This window comes from Penicillium bovifimosum (assembly GCF_028826915.1).
Source record: "Penicillium bovifimosum strain IBT 22155 chromosome Unknown utg000002l_segment0_segment0, whole genome shotgun sequence".
Classification (NCBI taxonomy): domain Eukaryota; kingdom Fungi; phylum Ascomycota; class Eurotiomycetes; order Eurotiales; family Aspergillaceae; genus Penicillium; species Penicillium bovifimosum.
In genome coordinates, this window is record NW_026622711.1 from 4,234,265 (window position 1) to 4,252,909 (window position 18,645).

At 51.4% G+C, this 18,645-nt stretch overlaps 7 protein-coding genes across 7 annotated transcripts; 5 read left to right on the forward strand and 2 right to left on the reverse strand.

Annotated features, from left to right (window-relative positions):
• Positions 1-120: 120 nt before the first annotated feature.
• N7515_002789 (serine/threonine-protein kinase) lies at positions 121-4,632 on the reverse strand (the record flags this gene model as incomplete). Its single annotated transcript, XM_056663533.1, has 10 exons — positions 121-955; positions 1,012-1,462; positions 1,519-1,723; positions 1,780-2,655; positions 2,709-3,503; positions 3,556-3,988; positions 4,037-4,101; positions 4,160-4,189; positions 4,243-4,377; positions 4,441-4,632. The coding sequence occupies 10 exons, from the start codon at positions 4,630-4,632 to the stop codon at positions 121-123; spliced, it is 4,017 nt and encodes a 1,338-aa protein (XP_056525646.1).
• A 617-nt stretch (positions 4,633-5,249) lies between these two features.
• On the reverse strand, positions 5,250-6,488 carry N7515_002790 (dihydrofolate synthase; the record flags this gene model as incomplete). Its single annotated transcript, XM_056663534.1, has 1 exon — positions 5,250-6,488. The coding sequence occupies one exon, from the start codon at positions 6,486-6,488 to the stop codon at positions 5,250-5,252; it is 1,239 nt and encodes a 412-aa protein (XP_056525647.1).
• Positions 6,489-7,005: 517 nt separating this feature from the next.
• Positions 7,006-8,214, forward strand: N7515_002791 (uncharacterized protein; the record flags this gene model as incomplete). Its single annotated transcript, XM_056663535.1, has 1 exon — positions 7,006-8,214. One exon carries the CDS (start codon positions 7,006-7,008, stop codon positions 8,212-8,214), a length of 1,209 nt encoding a protein of 402 aa, XP_056525648.1.
• Positions 8,215-8,955: 741 nt separating this feature from the next.
• N7515_002792 (kinase-related protein) lies at positions 8,956-9,790 on the forward strand (the record flags this gene model as incomplete). The annotated part of the gene is made up of 2 exons (XM_056663536.1): positions 8,956-8,995; positions 9,108-9,790. 2 exons carry the CDS (start codon positions 8,956-8,958, stop codon positions 9,788-9,790), a joined length of 723 nt encoding a protein of 240 aa, XP_056525649.1.
• Positions 9,791-10,734: 944 nt separating this feature from the next.
• On the forward strand, positions 10,735-11,470 carry N7515_002793 (putative GPI anchored cell wall protein; the record flags this gene model as incomplete). Its single annotated transcript, XM_056663537.1, has 3 exons — positions 10,735-10,838; positions 10,911-11,056; positions 11,136-11,470. The coding sequence occupies 3 exons, from the start codon at positions 10,735-10,737 to the stop codon at positions 11,468-11,470; spliced, it is 585 nt and encodes a 194-aa protein (XP_056525650.1).
• Positions 11,471-12,489: 1,019 nt separating this feature from the next.
• On the forward strand, positions 12,490-15,266 carry N7515_002794 (ribonucleotide-diphosphate reductase subunit RNR1; the record flags this gene model as incomplete). Its single annotated transcript, XM_056663538.1, has 3 exons — positions 12,490-12,508; positions 12,645-12,802; positions 12,858-15,266. 3 exons carry the CDS (start codon positions 12,490-12,492, stop codon positions 15,264-15,266), a joined length of 2,586 nt encoding a protein of 861 aa, XP_056525651.1.
• A 1,803-nt stretch (positions 15,267-17,069) lies between these two features.
• On the forward strand, positions 17,070-17,834 carry N7515_002795 (RlpA-like double-psi beta-barrel domain-containing protein; the record flags this gene model as incomplete). The annotated part of the gene is made up of 1 exon (XM_056663539.1): positions 17,070-17,834. The coding sequence occupies one exon, from the start codon at positions 17,070-17,072 to the stop codon at positions 17,832-17,834; it is 765 nt and encodes a 254-aa protein (XP_056525652.1).
• Positions 17,835-18,645: the final 811 nt, after the last annotated feature.

An 18,645-nucleotide genomic window follows, 5' to 3' on the forward strand; every position in this document is an offset into this window, starting at 1 on the left:
CCAAGGAACCACCACACCAATACCTTTTCGGAATAGACAACGCCACGGCCTATGTAAAGAAAGCTGGAATGAACGTGGAAGACTAAAAACACAACGGCACGAAGATATGATGCATTGAATTCATGCCCATTCATTATCTGCAAGTGTGGGGCGACGTCGACGAGGGATGATCGAAGGCCGACGACTCAAGCTAGGAGTCGAGTCGTCTTCCTCCCGTAGCATCCCCACATGAGACATTCTACTGGAGAGTGGCCGAGCAGACCTTGGCCTGGCAGCTGACGCACTGCTTCCATTCGACGCAGCACTCAGAACGGGGTTGCTGCCATCACGACTACCAGGCCTCATACCCAGAGACGAAACACTAAGGGAGTTTCGCGAATGCCGCGGGGTTTCCCGTCCTTCCAGATACCCCCTCGACTGGCCGGTACGACTGGAGCCGGGCGTGGATGGGGTGGAGGTCGCTGCAAAGATGACGGGCGGGGTAGGACATGTGCTTTGTCGCCGGGTTCCTGGCCGTCGTTTGCTGGAACCATATGCCTCGCTGGACCGCACTAGCTTGCCTGCCATGTCTCGGACAAGGATTGCAGTATCGTTCTCCATGTTTCGAATAGTGTCTAGAAGACCATAAGTTGCGAGGAGGCCGCCCTGCTCCTCGCTAGCATCACAGATGCTGGCTATTATGCGAAGAAGGTTGAGCCGGACAGCGGCTTTGGAGTGGTGCAGTTTTTGTCTCAGTCTCTGCAGGATGTCAGGCCGTGCGAACGTGGCTGCAACATGCGGACTGAGGCGCAAAAGCTTCTGCAGAGGCTCGAGAGTGTTTTCGAACGCGTTGGCTTTGGAAAGCTTCAAACATTGCGCAATGGCACCGGTGAACGTGACAGGGCCCTCGAACGTATCACTCTCGAAGACACCATCGAGTAGATGCTCTTCAACTTTGGCGGTTTCTTCTTGAAGCCTGGTTACTCACTGTTAGTTTTGAGACCAGCTACGCTTTCAGAACGAGAGACAAACCATGTGAAAATAGCATCCAAGGCAGTGACTTGCCAATATGGATCCAAGAGCAAAGAGATATAGAAGCCCAAGCCCTTGTTGCGCCATAGCTCCCGGCGACCAACTTTGCCGGATTGTGCCATGTCGCAGAGAATTGGTAGGGCAAACTCCTTCAACGGCCGCTCCGTAAGTACTATCTTTTGCAGAAGCGGTACAATGCCGTTGAGGGCGGCATCTTCTTGCCGAGATTTGTTCAAGCGGCACATGTTGTAAATGGTGTTGAGAATTTGGTTCGAGAGCTCCCGGAAGTGTGCCTGCTTCAGGTTTGATCGAAGCAAATCGGTCAAGACATCAATGGCGTTGGAATTTTGGAGTGAATCTAGAGTAGTCGAGAGCATGGACAAATTTTTGATGAACTTCAACATCGTGATCTGGTGAACCGGGCTCATTCGCTTCAGTTCTTTCAAAACTCCTTTATCAGTGGTTAGCAAAAAGTGTAACAGGGTTTCCTTGTGCAAGAGATCTTACTGTGCAAGACTGTCCGTTCAGAGACCATCTCCTTCACATGATTCTCGGCCTGCGAGAATATGAAGAAGATGTTAGCAATACGGCCCTCGATGACTTCTGTCAACTCTCCATCTTCATCCAAAGCACGGCTTAGAACCAGTGACAAGGGATCAAGGACGGAGTTGCGTGACAAAATTCTACAGAAGTCGTTCTTTGGAGTGGAACCCTATGAAGAGACCGGATTAGAGACAAAAGCAAAGTGAACAGAAGGTGAGGCCTTACCTGCAGCTCGAAGACGCTCCAGATTCCATTTACGCCAATCAAGACCAGTTCGCGTTCATCTTCATAGTCGTCCTCTAGGAACTCAACCAGGACATTCAAGCCTCCAGCACTGACAAACATCTGGAGAGTCAGAGTCGAAGTCTGGTACATCTGCTGCACGAAAGCTGCAGCTTCAAGTCGAATTTCGCGGGGGTATTTCTTGGATGCGAATTCATTGATGATAGGAATTCCTCCCACGAAGCAAAGATTCTCTTGAACCTCATAGTCATCGTAGATGATTGCGTTGACAACCCTCAAAAGACAGAAGACAATATCACGCCGGCGAGTGGTGTCTAAAATCTCGAGAATGGGCAACATGCCGTGAGCACTGATGATGATGTTCTTGGTCTCTGGGAGATCACAGAAGATCGTGAACAGTTGCTCAGAAATCTCTGCGAGAACGTCTTCATCCTGCGATGTCTTGAGAGAGTCCACAAGACCCTCAACTTGGTTGCGAAGACGTGCATATTTGTCCCGTGCAATGTTTTCCTCCAGATCGACTTCATCAAAGCCTTCCTCCAATTGCGCAAAGGGATCATCTTCGTCTTCTTGGTCGCCGAGCCATGAGTTGGACAGTTTGGAGTTCAGCATCAATGTACTCTGGTCTGAGCCATTATCGCTCCCACACTGGTCAAGAGCAGCTTGGCTGGCCCCAAGAATATCAGAGAAGTCTTCATCGTTTTCATTCTCTGCAAACCGCTGAATCTCGATGCTAGAACGGTCTCGCTTCACAGAAAGCTGCTTGCGCAGTTGCGGATGCGGGCCACCAAGATCGTCATCCAGTTGGTTGTATCCGATGTTCTCATGAATGGGTGATGATGGATCGTCTTCGAAATCCTGGAAATAGTTAGTTTCATACAAGTGCATGTAAACATTGCCAATTCCTTTACCTGATAATTACCAAGCTTTCGATCAAGTACATCCTCATTAGCCATGATTAGATCAGAGTAATCATCGACCGAATTCTCTTTGTAAAGATTAGTCGGGCGAGTACGAGTGCGTCTCGGCTTGGGATTTTGCGTGAGGATCGGGACATTTTGCAATGCCGACACAGGCGCATTGGAACGAAGCTGGGATAGTGCAGAGCTCTGAGACTTGGAAGGCTCTGCTACAGAGGTTTTGGGATATGGTCGAATGGTCTGCAGATCATCTTCGTCCGAGAATCCCGAGTTTTCAAAACCCTCAAAGTCCTCATCCGATTTGAGTATAGTTCCGTCAAGTGAGGCAAACGCTTTGAGTCTTTCCGAAGAGAGCATGCCCCCAAAGTTATCATGCGGTCGCAGATGCGGCAACTTTAGTGCACTAGGAGAGATCGCAGTAGCAAAGTCATCATCCCAGTTGTCATCACCGGCCAACTCAGGCGAACGAAACCGATCCGTAGATTTAATGGAGGTTGGCGATGGCAGGGTATCGACAAGTGGATTATTGCGAGAAGATGCTACGCCAGCCACACTGGGGTGATCTGGTCTCTGCTTCTTCTTCGAAGTCCCTGTCTCTGGTGATCGTAGAGCCTCATTCCATTCTTGGACACTCTTAACGGCCTCTTCATACTCCGTCGACTTCTTGGGGATGACTGATTCGGTTCTCCTTGCATTGAGTATCCACGGATGCTTAAGCAATTTCTTTGCTGAGACTCGAAGGTTGGGGTCTTTCTGGAAACACTGCATGAGGAAATCTTTGACTGCCTAGAGACAGTCAGTATTGCATACATTCTCGGATCAATTGAGGAGATCATACTGGCGAGGCACCCTGCGAGAACGGAGGGTGGTCATCGTTCACGATACGGAACAATGCTGGCATGGGCTGCATGTTGTGGTAAGGGGGCTTCCCCTCGAGTAACTCGATGACTGTACATCCTAGACTCCAGATATCGGAAGCAGTTGTTGCGCCTGAAAGCTCAATGACTTCGGGGGCCATCCAGTACGGTGTCCCAACCACACTCGATTCACTCAAGCCTGTGGTCCGACTCGCCACACCGAAATCTGCCAGTTTGACGAGTCCTTCCTTTGTGGTCAGAATGTTCGCACCTTTGATATCCCGGTGAATGACACCCTGTTCATGTAGATAGAATAGACCATGGAGAACCTGGGACATATAAACACCCACGAGGTTCTCGGGGAAACGTCCAAAGTTCTTTGCAATGGAGTGCAGCGAGCCATTTTCACAATACCTATAAACCATCAGGATTGTGTCTGGACTTGTGCTCGGGGAGACCTACTCTAGAATGATGTTCAGAGTTTCAGCAGATTTCACGAATCCATGATACTTGACAATGTTCGGGTGCTGCATCGAGGTCAGTATAGGTGTCTCTCAACGTAGTTCATTTGACAGGATGTCTCACATCGAGATTTTTCAGAAGGTCAATCTCAAGCTATTGCACGCATTAGCCAACATTAGACGACAGAAGATGATCTGATACCATACCATGATAACACGCAATTCACTCTTCGGGAGATCAGTCAATTTGATTTGCTTGACGGCGACCGTCTCTCCAGTATTCCAGTTTAATGCCCGATACACAGAACCGAATGCACCTTTCCCAAGGCAGTCGCCCAGTTGCTACCAAGGTCAGCATCCGCTCAAATCCACATTTGCGGGGAAACAGGGGCGCCATATCCATACATAGTCCTTGAGCTCCGCAACATCTCTCGCAGACGATTTCAGTACTTTGTCATCCTTCGGTTTCTCTTCGCGCTTTGTTGGACTCGTTCCGACTCGGGTTAATCGCGGCTTGATCGGGGTCCCGGGGGTCCTTGAGGATGGGGTAAGAGGACGAGGCTGCCCCTCGCTGCCTTCGCCGGGCCGAGCAACCATATTGTAGCAAACCAAATCCGATGGTGTTCCAGTAGGTATCCAAGCGAGTTGTTGGCCTCAGAATGTGGTTCCGCGTAGAGGGGGGTGGGATGAAAGCCGGGGAAGGAGGCAAGAGCTGATGGGAACGGTGTCAGAGCTCATGTCCATGTGGTCTAGCAATCAGAACTTTCAATTAGTCCGAGGAACTTGAGCACAATCGCATCGCAGATGCTTCTCCGCATTGAATGGGGGATGGTCTCACCAAGCGGACATTACAGCACTTCAGCTCTCACGCCCACGAGAGCCGCTTTCTCGACAAGTTGGGGTGCATGTAAGGTCTTCAGATGAATAGAAGTGACCTGCAGAATTCCGAGGAATATAAAGTTAGAAGCGATGCGAGAGCGTGGAGGGGGTGGACCGCAAAAAGATGGTTGTTTTGAACTTTCGTGCTCCACCCGCATCATGCAGGCTGTGCTGGATAATCGCCGATCAGCCCTACGATACTAAGACAAGATCTCTACTCGAATCACTACAATTATTTGGTTTAGAGATATGGCTCCGAGTGGCTTGTAGAATGAACAGATTGTAGTTATTCCGCGTTTATTTATTTACATAGATCGCGACGCGTATACAGGGTATCATTTTTGGCGGAGAAGGCGCAACACATCGGAAACAAGGTACAAGCTACCAGCAATGACGAGGGGACCCCCTTGAGCTTCCGCACTGGCCCATTGGAGAGCGGGGTGTAGATCACCCTCAAAGCTCCGGACTTGCCCAATGTTTTGGATAGCTTGAATAGAGGAGGCAAGTTCGTTGGCGTTAGTTGGTTTAACCCAGGGCATTCCGTCGACGTGACCGAACTCAGCAGTTGCGACGCGATCCCCAGGGCGGATAATGGAGCCAAATACCCCGGCCAGATCCTTCCCACTTGATGCAGCAACAACCCAGGTTATTGCTTTTCCTTGAGCACGCATTCTGCGGTCCACATACCGACCGAGAACTTCGGCAGATTGGGCATTGTGGGCACCATCTAGCAGCACGGGCTCTGCACGAGCAATTAGAGGTTGAAGCACGATTTCTTGCAAACGGCCGGGCCAGGTTACATCGGCCAGGTATGGAAGCAAAGAGAAGGCGTCCATCTGTGGCCGAAGTTGAGAGAGGGCCAGGCGAAGTGCAGATACTGCGCAGCACATGTTGGCTTGCTGGTGAGGCTCGAGATCAAGTTTTTCAAAGTAAGGTGCAAGTGCTGGAATTTGTTCGGTAACCCGAGCGGGCGACACGAAGGTGGACTCGATACCCAACTCTTGAATACGTTCCTTCACGGTTTCAATCACCTCCGGGCTGTTTGTATAGTCCACCACACAGGGAACTCCAGGCTTGAGGATGCCCGCTTTCTCACGAGCGATCTCCTCGATCGTTGATCCAAGGAAGGCCTGGTGGTCCACGCCTATTTTTGTAATCACTGATACAAGAACATTATTGAGAACGTTCGTTGCATCTAGACGCCCTCCCATGCCCACCTCAACCACACCGACTTCGACTTGTTCATGGTTGAATATCTCAAATGCTGTTGCCGTCAGCAGCTCGAATTCGGAGGCACCGATGCCCAGGGTTCGGTCTCGCAGCTTGACTTGGTCTTCGATCTGTCGGAAAAGGGATTCCTGGACCACATTCTCTCCGATCGTGATACAGTCCCACCGATCAATTAAATGCGGGGAAGTGAAGCGACCGCAACGCACTTCTCCGCGGGATAACATGTGGGAGAGATAGGCACTGATAGACCCTTTACCGTTGGTTCCGGCGATGTGGATGGCCTTCCATGTGAGCGGAGTCTGCTGAAGCAGACTTGCGACTCGATTCAATCCTAGCTCAATCATTTCTCCAGACGTAGTGTGGAGGTGACTCGAGTATTAGGAGCTCAATTGACATTACCAGGTGCACAATATCAAAGATGACAGACAGCTTGAACAGTCAAGTATCCATTGTCAATAAGAAATGTAAAGCCACCTAGATCAGAGCGAGGTGGGCTTATTGTTGTTGACTCTTTAATGTTCCCCGAAACTGACCGCGCGGCGAATTTTGGACTATCACGTGATCGTCCAGCCACCTCAGCCTCAGGCCTCAGGTTTGATCAAAAATCCCCCAATCTTCCGCGTCTCCATAACCTATCTCCACCTTTATCGCAGGTCTCGTTTACTTCATTCATCATAGTCTTTCCTCTTGGTCCTTGTTCGTGTTTCTTGTTCACTTATCATTCATTCCTTTTTCTTCTTCTTTTGTCTACGTGATAAGCAAGATGGGTATCCCGTAAATTTGTCCCCATCCTTATATTGGCGCGACATATTATCGCGAAAGCCACTGTCTCGGGAGACATTGCTGACTTCATTATCCAGGATGTGGCGTGAGCCTTCCAAGACCGAAGACTCCAGGTCTGCTTTGGAGAAGGACTCTTCCGCCGCTGCGCGCTCATCTATTCGCCGAGGACCGACCTTGCGCCACACTGGCTCCCGCGCGCGTCGCTCTAATATCATGTCTTCCTTCCAATCACAAATCATTGACGAGCTCCGACGCGCTGGCGAACCCAGGCGTGTGTCGCGGATTTCGTTGATCCCACCGAATGGGTCGAGCGATGGTGGTGTTAATGGAATGACCTACGAACAGGCCGAACGCGAAGCTGCTAGCCGGGCTACTTCGCGTGGGAATGAACGGACTCCCCGACAGTCAGATGCTCAACGAAGGGCTTCTCGCCACCAAGCCTTGACCGACCTCCTTGCTCGCGTGGATGGTCACTCTCGGAGTGTCGCATCCTACACTCCAAATTTCGCCCCCGCTCTCGGATACCACAGTAGCGCTTCTTCCACCCGCCCGGACGCCAGCGTTCAGCTTCCTCCTATGCGTGACTGGGAGGATCGAAATGAACGCGAACTCCCCGCCAACGCCTTCTTCCCGCCTGAGATCCGCGGTACTGAAATACGCGCTCGCCGCTCCAGCCATGCACAAAGTCGCCCGGCCCGAGACCCGATCACGGATGGGCTGGGAGATCGCCAGCGCAGTCCCAGTCCAGATGGAGACCGCAACCTCGGGGACTGGCAGACCTTACTGTTGACCATGATTCCCGACGCGACTCCCCCCTCAACCGACACATCCTTCGCCTCTAATTCTGCCCCTGCTGCTGATGACCCACGCAACGATGTTCCTCATGACTTTCTCAGCGGGCCGATGATCGAAGCTGCTGCCAACCGTGCCGAGTTCCGAATTCAGCCCTTACTTGACAGCCTCAATTGCGACTTTTCCTCCGATGATGAAGAACCCCCGATCAGTTACAACCAGTTCCTAGCAAATCGTCGGAGGCTCCATTCTCAGCGCTCAACCATCAGTAGACACCCCCCTTTTCCTACCATCGCGACACTCTTGGATCAAAATCAGGACGACGAACTCCACCACATGCAGGTCATCCTGGATCGACTTGCTCGCCGTGAGGATATTCCCGACGACTGGTGGGCGGCTGCTGGCCTTTCACGTACCCTTGACCGTGGTCTGAATTCCAGTATGGATTCCACCGATATCGAGGGCCCTTCGCGAACAACTCGCGGTGACAATTGAGCACACATCTGGATGTTGAATGATGCGAATTTTGATAATGACACCATGGCGTTTGTGGGATTCTTACATGGGTTATTTTACAATCTATCTTGATAGCGAGTTTTGCACTGGCTGCAAAATATGTTTGGTTATGGCGTTGAGAGGTTTCCCCGGCTGTATTTGACAGCATTCTTTTCATGTATGAATAATTTGACCTGTGTCTAATTGTTAGCATCCACTGTACAAATAGACAATGGTTACCTCCTAAGAGGCTTTACGAAAAGTCCCTATCTTGTATGTGGGGAATAAGTACGCAAGATGAAGACGATCACGAACTACAACAGAAACTGTTGTTAACTATGTACCGTAAGTTGAGCCCTCAGTTGGAACAGGATGAACTCCGCAATGACTAACCAACTGACCGATTCAGTGACGTACCCCTCGGAGGACTGAAGTCCCCACTCAATCAGAGAGCCAACGCGCTATCTAACGCACATAGTCCAGCGACCTTGAGTCATATGATAAGGATGTCTATGTAAATTGCAATTGTGAGAGTCGGACATTTCACTCAACCCAATCTTTGACACCTCTTCAACACAACCCAGTCCTCTTGTATCATAGCATTCTGCGCAACCACCCCAGAGGGACACCTTCATCTTGAGTTTGAGTGACAGGAGATTGATTTTTCCTGTCCGACATTATCTCCCATCCATTGTCGTACATATATGATCCCAGCGTGACCCCGCCATCGTCTCCCCCACCATGGATCAGCAAGTAACCCGACTCGTCAACAAGATCTGGGGTAAGTGAACCGTCGCCCTCTCCCACGAATGCACGAAACACCGCCTCTATGATACGCAAATTACTCAATTACGATACCACCGCCATGTCTATCATGCTAACAAACACCACAGTCAAATATTGCTCGACTCCGGACGATGCGCGCATCATGGTAGCCATCAGTGGCATTCCAGGCTCCGGGAAGACAGGTCTAGCAACCATGATGGCCACGCGCATTAACGAAATCCACGCCTCCGAGAACATAACCAGCCCTAGTCCAAGACCGATAGCCATTGCCATTCCAATGGATGGATACCACCTGACGCGCGCACAGCTGGCCGCCATGCCAGACCCGGTCTACGCGGCAGCACGGCGAGGCGCTGCCTTTACATTCGATGGCGAGAAGTTCTTGTCGCTCGTTCGTGATTTGCGACAACCAATTCACAAGCAGACGGTCAATCTCTACGCTCCTAGCTTCGACCATGCTGTCAAGGACCCTGTTGATGGGGATATTGTCATTCCGGCGGATTGTCGGGTGGTCTTCTTCGAGGGCAATTATCTGAGTTTGAATCGAGAGCCGTGGAGTACGGCTGCTGCGCTGATGGATGAGCTCTGGTTTGTGGATGTTGACTTTGAGGTTGCGAGGAAGCGGTTGGTTCTGAGACATATTAAGGCTGGCATTGCGAAAGATGCGGAGGAGGCGGATAAGAGGGCCAGAGAGAATGATCTGGTCAATGGGAAGGAGATTGTCGAGGAGAGATTGCCGGTGCAGGAGGTTGTTTCGAGTATCTTCGATCCAATTTGGGAGAAGTCATGACGAGTGATTGAGAAGTGATACCCATGGATGCTGGGGGACCGCTGGCACGAATGATTAGAATTTCTAGAGTCCTGTTAATAGTATTATGCTGATATCACTGTTAACGAACTCCCGAGGTGTAGCGGTAATAGTTAGTATCGCACCGCGACATCACGAAGCCTAATTACCTCCAGAGACGACTGCTTCTCTCGGAACTTGTAGTGTGACCGTGGGACAGCCATCCTGATGAATCTTATAATTTTGAACATCCTGAACAGACCACGCGTCTTTGGCTTGGTGATTCTGGTACTCCCATTGTCTGATTTGAGGAAATGAAGTTATTAATAGAGCTCGAAGTTTAGGTCTAACCTCCATGTGGATCGCCACTAAGACATTTCAAAATATCGAAAAATTGATTGTTTCACCCAAACCCTATTGAATACCACCGTAAGATGAAGTTGACCATCAGGTAGTACAATCGGCTCACATACATCCATATGCCTCACCTCCAATGAATTGAGATCTCCGAGACCTCTCCCCTATATCTGGGGACGGGTCCCTGACGCTAACCTGCTTTGGGAGTCAAGTGCGACAAGGCATGGGGAATAAAACACAGCGTGTAAATAAATAACGTGTATTGTAAAGTACCCTTTCCACTGATAATGCCGTATTTGAGTACATCTCACTCAGGGACCCTGGGTGTAACATTACCGATCCTGTACCACGGGACCACCCCCAATCGTGGCTTCCAGATTGGGCTACAACAAACCTGCCGATTTCTCCCCCCCCGTTTCCTCTGGTCCAGACCTTATCCTCCTTCCACTTCGTCACTCTTTGTCCTTCATTTTCTCGCCTATACACTCTCTCCGTCGCTCTTCAGCAAACCACATTCTTTCAACTCCTCTAAAGTCGCTGTGCGATCTTTATCCAGTCTTTTACCGATCAACCGTTTCCAATCGTTCATCATGCTGTTCAACAAGTCCATCTTCGTCGTTGCCGCTATGGCTCTGACTAACGTCGTGGCCGCTGGCAACCCCCAGACCCCCGCCTGCGTTCTCAAGATCATCGGGTAAGTGCGAAGAAGGAATGGAAGGGGGGAAGGAATGTGCGGCCCGTGGAGTCCTGAGCTAATGATTTGCAGCAACCAAGCCAACCCGGCCGATGCGAAGACTATCTGCGGCCCCAGCGCCGGCAAGATCCAGTCCGATATCTCCAAGAGCTGCCCCGACAGCGAGACCTCCTTGAAGTTCTTCGTCAGCAACTGCGCCCAGCTTGGCCACAAGATTGGTAAGGATTTACACACATTCAAAAGCTGTCATTGTATCACTGTGTCAGTCACTAACCATTGTTATTATCTACTCTCTAGAGCCGTCTGCTGTCATGACCGCTACCTCTGGCAGCGCTACTGGTGGCAGCGCTACTGCTACCGGATTCGTCACTGCTACTCACACTGGCGGCGGTGCTGGTGCTACTGGTACTGGTGCTACTGGTACTGGTGGTGCTGGTGGTGGTGCTGGTGGTGGTGCCGGTGGCGCTACTGGAACTTCTGGCGCGGGCGCTGGTGCTGGCGGTGCCACTGCCACTGGGACCGAGGGTGCTGCGGAAGCTACCTCCACCTTCAACGCCGCCTCCTCCGACCGTCAGTTCTCTGCTACCAGCCTTGTAGCTGCTATCTTCCTCGGCGCCGCTGCTTTGCTGTGAGAACACAACTATAACCGAGAGCATGGTAATGCGGCTATCGATGTGAGCATAAATTATTAGCTTCGAAGTCGCTGCTTTCGACCTGGTTTGAATTGTTGTTGAGGAAACTGCTTTGAACTCTCTAATTTGTTTTGCTTGTCTTGTATCAACTCGGGGTCCCTCGAAGTTAATATTGCCATTTGCCGGAGTCGCGTTGATTTCTGTGCTCTGTTTTATGACGGAACAGTCTTGAATGCAATTTAGCTGAACCAGTTGCAAACTGCCAGTCCTTGTAAACGGAAACTTAAGAATCAATCATTGGTCTGTCACAGTTTGGCTACTGTGGCAAGTATCTTGCCGTACAGAGTACATGTAGAATGAATGAGTTTGTCGAGGTCGCTTGGTGCGCCGGCCCATTGGTAGAAGATCAGAAGGAGATCCACCTCATCGATGCATAGCGCAAGTAAGGGTTGCGATCAGGCCTCCGGAAGGTGCATATGATATTGATCTGACGATGGCAGCGTGGTCCATAAATCATCTGAGCTCGGAACATCCCAGGCCGGCCATTGATGATTCAAGATTGTCCTGCGCGTGTCCACGTGACCATTCGCGACCTTTGTGGTTCGGATGCAAGGATTACTCTCACCGCCTGTTCTCAGCTTACACCGCCTTCCTGAACCCCGCTAGTAACCTCCCACTAGGCATTGAATGTAACAGTACTAACCGTAAGTGGTATCAATTGATGTTTTTCTGCCAGGCAGGACGACGTGTTGGGGGAACAGAGTGGGGCTGTACTGGAGGTTGGTAAGCTGAAAAAACGCGGGCACACGCGAAAAGACAACGCGTCCACTCAGCAACCAAAGATTCCTCTGCCCCTCTGGTCTCTTCTTCTTCTCACACCCCTCTACGGGCTTCAATATTCATCTTCCTCACTTTTCTATAACCTAATACTACCTCAACAGTCTTCCTTCTGTGATCTTGATACCCCTGTTCACTCCTCTCTTCTTTTCAGCCTTTACCGCCACCTCATCCCTATCAAAATGTTCGTCTACAAGAGAGGTAAGTGAATACACAATCGTCTGGTAGTCCGAGGGGCATTGGTGGCAAGGGTTATCCCGTGCTCCCTGCATCTTGCCACAGCCACCAGTCTTGCCACACGCGTTAGTTCCTGAACTGACACGATATCAAAATGCAGATGGACGCAAAGAACGCGTGCAGTTCGACAAGATCACAGCACGTGTCTCGAGGCTCTGTTATGGCCTCGACCCTGAGCACGTCGATGCCGCAGCTATCACCCAGAAGGTCATCTCCGGCGTCTACCAGGGTGTTGGCACCATTGAGCTCGATAACTTGGTATGTTGGCTCGCTTTATCTTAATATTAGGACCACACTAACACCACAACCCCAGGCCGCCGAGACTGCCGCATACATGACCGTCACACACCCCGACTATGCCATCCTGGCTGCACGTATCGCTGTGTCAAACCTCCACAAGCAAACAAAAAAGCAATTTTCCATGGTCATCTCTGATCTTTACCACTATGTGAACCCCAAGAACAATAAGCCTGCTCCTATGATCTCACAGCAGCACTACGAGATTGTCATGAAGCATGCCGAGGAGCTCAACTCCGCCATTGTCTACGACCGTGACTTCAACTACAACTACTTCGGCTTCAAGACTCTCGAGCGTTCATACCTTCTTCGGATCAACGGAAACGTTGCTGAGCGTCCCCAGCACCTGCTGATGCGTGTTGCTGTCGGAATCCACGGAGAGGACATTGAGAAGGCTATCGAGACCTACCACTTGATGTCCCAGAAGTACTTCACTCACGCCTCCCCCACTCTCTTCAACGCTGCTACCCCTCAGCCCCAGCTTGCTTCTTGCTTCCTGGTTGACATGAGCGCGGACAGCATTGAGGGTATCTATGACACTTTGAAGACTTGTGCTATGATCTCCAAGACCGCCGGTGGTATCGGCTTGAACGTCCACCGCATCCGTGCCACTGGTTCTTACATCGGCGGAACCAACGGTTCCTCCAACGGCATTGTCCCCATGCTGCGTGTGTTCAACAACACCGCACGCTATGTGGACCAGGGCGGTAACAAGCGTCCTGGTGCCTTTGCTATCTACTTGGAGCCGTGGCACGCCGATGTCTTCGAGTTCCTTGATCTGCGCAAGAACCACGGTAAGGAGGAGGTTCGTGCTCGCGATCTTTTCTACGCTCTGTGGACTCCCGATCTCTTCATGAAGCGTGTTGAGGCCAACGGTGACTGGACTCTCTTCTGCCCTAACGAGGCCCCCGGCCTGGCTGATGTTTACGGCGATGAGTTTGAAGCTCTCTACGAGAAGTACGAGAAGGAGGGCCGTGGCCGCAAGACCATCAAGGCTCAGAAGCTCTGGTATGCCATTCTCGAGGCCCAGACTGAGACTGGCAACCCCTTCATGCTTTACAAAGATGCTTGCAACAAGAAGAGCAACCAGAAGAACCTGGGTACCATTCGCAGCTCCAACCTGTGTACCGAGATCATCGAGTACAGTGCCCCCGACGAGGTGGCTGTCTGCAACCTGGCTTCCCTCGCACTCCCCACCTTTGTCGACTCTGCCCGTGGCGAGTATGACTTTGGCAAGCTTCACGAGGTCGTGCAGGTTCTGGTGCGCAACCTGAACAAGATCATTGACATCAACTACTACCCGGTCCCCGAGGCCGAGAAGAGCAACTTCCGTCACCGCCCCATCGCTCTGGGTGTCAACGGTCTTGCCGATGCTTTCCTGGCTCTGCGTTTGCCTTTCGACTCCCCTCAGGCTAGACAGCTCAACATTCAGATCTTCGAGACCATCTACCACGGTGCTCTGACTGCCTCCGCTGATATTGCCGCGGAGCTGGGCCCTTATGAGACCTACCCGGGCTCTCCCGTCTCGCAGGGCATTCTGCAGTACGACATGTGGGATCGCACCCCGACCGACCTCTGGGATTGGGCTTCTTTGAAGGCCAAGATTGCCGAGACTGGTGTCCGCAACAGTTTGTTGGTCGCTCCCATGCCCACTGCCAGTACCAGTCAGATTCTCGGCTTCAACGAGTGCTTCGAGCCTTACACCTCGAACATCTACTCCCGCCGTGTCTTGGCTGGTGAGTTCCAGGTTGTCAACCCCTGGCTCCTGAAGGATCTTGTCGACCTCGGCCTGTGGTCGGACAACATGAAGAACCGCATCATCGCCGACGGTGGCTCCGTGCAGAACATCCCCAACATCCCTGCCGACATCAAGGCGCTGTACAAGACGGTTTGGGAGATCTCCCAGCGCAACATCCTGCAGATGGCCGCCGACCGCGGTGCCTTCATTGACCAGTCGCAGTCCCTCAACATCCACTTGAAGGAGCCTACCATGGGCAAGCTTACCAGTATGCACTTTGCCGGCTGGAAGATGGGTCTGAAGACCGGCATGTACTACCTCCGTACCATGGCCGCCTCCGCCCCTATCCAGTTCACCGTCGACCAGGAGCAGCTTCTGGTGGAGGACACCAACGTCGCTCGATCCAAGAAGCGTGTCGGTGGTACTGGCGCCTCTGCCTACTCTGCTATTCCCCGTGCCATGGGCGTCGATGCCGCTCCCACCAAGGTCATCGCCCCTATTGACGAGAACCCGCGCACTGTGGTTGCACCGGTTGCTGCCACCCCCGCTGTCGAGGCCAAGGCTGATGAGGCCGAAGCCCAGCCTGAGGATGCTGAGAGCAAGGCCGGCGAGGGTGATATCTACTCGGATGCGGCTTTGCAGTGTAGCATTGAGAACAAGGATGCCTGTATCATGTGCCAGGGTTAAGGTTGTTGTTTGAAGCTTTTGGATATTCTCTTTCGCGATTGTGCATGCCTTCATCGCGGCTTAGTACGTGTACTCATATTATGATTTTGATGGACTTTGTTTTTTTTTTCTGTTTCCTCAGTGTGTTTCGGCGTGGGTTATGATCTGGATTTCTTACTACTTATTTGGCAAGTCAATGTTATACTTTCTTCACATTAAATTGAGTAGTCGTTCCCTTTCATGAGCCTCACTACCAAAATGAAGCTCTGCCGAAGTCCTGAGCCACATCAAACGTTATTTCCCCATCCGGCGATGGCAAAAACCTAGAACCTAAGGCTAAGAGGCCCCGACCAATCGCTTATCTCCCCAGAAAGGGCAAGAACTTAAGAAGGTAAGATGGATCAATGACAACCTGAAACGCCTTCATGGATCCACCGGGAGCCACTGCGTTCGTCTGGTTCGAATGGGTACCCCAAGCCACATGCTTCATAGTTTGCCACACTTACAAGGTGATTTCTTGTGGGGTTTGAAGAGTTTGAAAGAATTCTCTGTTCTTTGACTCAGTAATATTCAGTTTCGAGTCGAGAGTTCAGATATGGAGGATGATTTTGAATTAACTATCGGCTATCCTATCTATGTGAATGCAAGATCTAGCCTCCCCGTTATTTCACAATAGCTTTCATCACTGCTCACACAAGACATGAAACCCCTCATGAACCTGAACCCCATTCCCACGCAGTATGCAAACCCATGGTCACCCCGTCCAATTCCGGGAGGATCATCGGTGAAGTGGAGCGCAGGGGACTGGACGAAACGAAGTCGCTATGGATGCCAACCAAATCCTCGAGTTCTGTACCATGTATTCTCTGAAGAGGGGACGGTCGGGCCTGGAATGTAGAGGTTACAGTCAAAGGTACAAAGGGTCTGATTGCGCTAGCTTGCGAGATAATTTGAAAACCAAGGTCTTTGTCTCATGTGGACCTAATTATGTTTAGCTATGTCGTGCCCTGCATTGAGGCCGGGCTGGTTTAGGGCTGGGAGATACAGATACGAAGTACTACTCCGTACAGAGAGACGAATATTTCAAGTCTAGACTGATGTCTAGTGAGAAGAGGCTTGAAGATGTGCGATCTCTCCCGATCGGCACTTTATCCACAAAGAAAATCCTGCAAACGAGTCCAGACCAAGGTGGAGAAGCCAAGCTTCATGGAGAGATCGTCTTTTGTGTGACTGGGTAGTGGGTATACACTATACACGTCAGACAGTGTGGAATGGCAGACTGCACTCTGTACTGACACGTCATTTGTAAGGCGGAAGAAAATATGAGTTGACAATGTGGAAGAGATCGGATATGATATCCTCTTGAGAGGGAAAGCCTGGTCCGGTCCACTCAGGTACCGGTGGATCCTAAGCCACAGTCTCGGTCGTATTCACTGAGCCCCTGTAGGGTTGGGCCCAATGGGATACAGTCGGGACCTTCGGTTCAGGTACCTGAAGGCTGTGATTGGAATGAGAAGAATAGAGGGAGATCAAAAGGATTGAATGATTTGATTGAGAGTACTGAGAGTAGAGTGTAGACTGTGTAGACTGAGAGAAGAAAATAATAAGAATAAAGTCAAGACCCACTTGCACGCTCTCGCCGTGGCCGGGATTTATAAAATCGAGACTCTCCCCCCGATCCAACTTTCCCTTCTCCATCCACCTCGGTCCTTTCAACTTCTTTCGCACTTCCCTCCTTTCGAGTGCCTTTTCTGTCTTCCTGCTGTGCAGTGATCAGTCCTTACACACACACACACTCTCTCTCTCTCTACGCTACTTTTCGAAATGGCTCCCATCACCAAGACTCTCGCCCTTGCTGGCGCTTTCTTCGCCTTGACTGGCTACTCGGCTCCCGTCGCTAAACGCGCCGTCGTTTGGGAGACCGTCACCGACATCGTCTGGACCACCGTCGATGTCACCACCACCGTTCAGCCTTACCAGGCCACCACCACTGCCGTTCCCGTCGTCGCTGCCGTTACCACCACTGCTGCCCCGGCTCCTACCGTTCCTACCGTTCAGGCACCCGCTAAGGAGGTTGTGAAGGCCGAGCCTACCACCTCCTCCACCACCGCCGCTCCCGCTCCCACCACTCCCGTCGTGCAGGCTTACTCCGCCCCCGAGCCCGTCGTGAAGGAAGAGACCACCTCCGCTGCCCCGGCTCCCGTTCCTCAGGCCACCGCCCGTGCTGCGGCCCCGGCTCCTGCCCCTGCCAGCAGCGGTAGCGGCGGCGCTTGCTCCGAGGGTTCCCCCTGTGAAGGCATGATCACCTTCTACGACACTGCCACCACCGCCACCAACCCCAGCTCTTGCGGCAACACCAACGACGGCACTGTCGAGAACGTCCTTGCCCTTCCCCACGGTATCATGCAGGACAGTGACTGCGGCAAGACCGTCACCATCGAGTACAACGGCCAGACTGCCACCGGTACCGTCGTTGACAAGTGCATGGGTTGCGACAACACCTCCATCGATCTGTCCCGTCACCTGTTCGGTCAGTTGGCCGCTATGGATAAGGGTCGTGTCGAGGGTGCCAAGTGGTACATCAACTAAATCGTCGCGTCGATCGTGGCCCGGTATGAACGACATCTCTGGTAGATTGCGCAAGTGGATATGGTCTTGACGACTGTTTCCTTTTTTTCCTTTCTTTTATCATTCTTTTTGATATCTTTTTTTCCACTTCTTTCCTGCTCTTCGCAAGAACGCACTCTTTCAACTCTTCGAAGACAGGCCCTTTTTTACCCATTCTGTCACTCGTTTGACATTACCATCTATCTGCCATCTTTGCCGGGTCCAGCGGACCGCAGTTTTATCATTTACCCCTTTTTCTGCTTGTTCATAGAACCCTTCTTCTCTTCCTTGTGCAATACTACCTATGATGGACCTTGGCCATTACGTTTTTTCTTATCCCTGCGCGCATGCTGGCAAGGTACGGATCGATCTGATCTCTCGATGAGATCTCGACTGTGCAAATGCGACGGATGATTACGATGATTATGAAGTCCAAAAAAAGACCAGAATGGCGTACCCGGAGGCACTGGACTCTGAGAGTCCGATTCAATGAACTCGTTTCTATTTCACTGTTCTCGTCTAGTATTATCTTGTAGACATGTTCTATCCGTAACTCTTATATTGCAGCCTCCCTTCTCTTGTATGTGTATCCCCAGGTGCCCCTTTTTCCAGCACAGTTAGCCCCCGACTATCCCTAAATGGCAAAAGACCTGCATCTAGGCAAGGCAGGTACCTAATATACTGGTCCATGCGTGAGACAGCTGCGCCTCACCTCGGACTTGAGCTGCCAGTTACGGGTCTTCCCTTGTTCTTTGTGTGACAAGTGTCTTGAATCTACTCCGTACGAAGATCA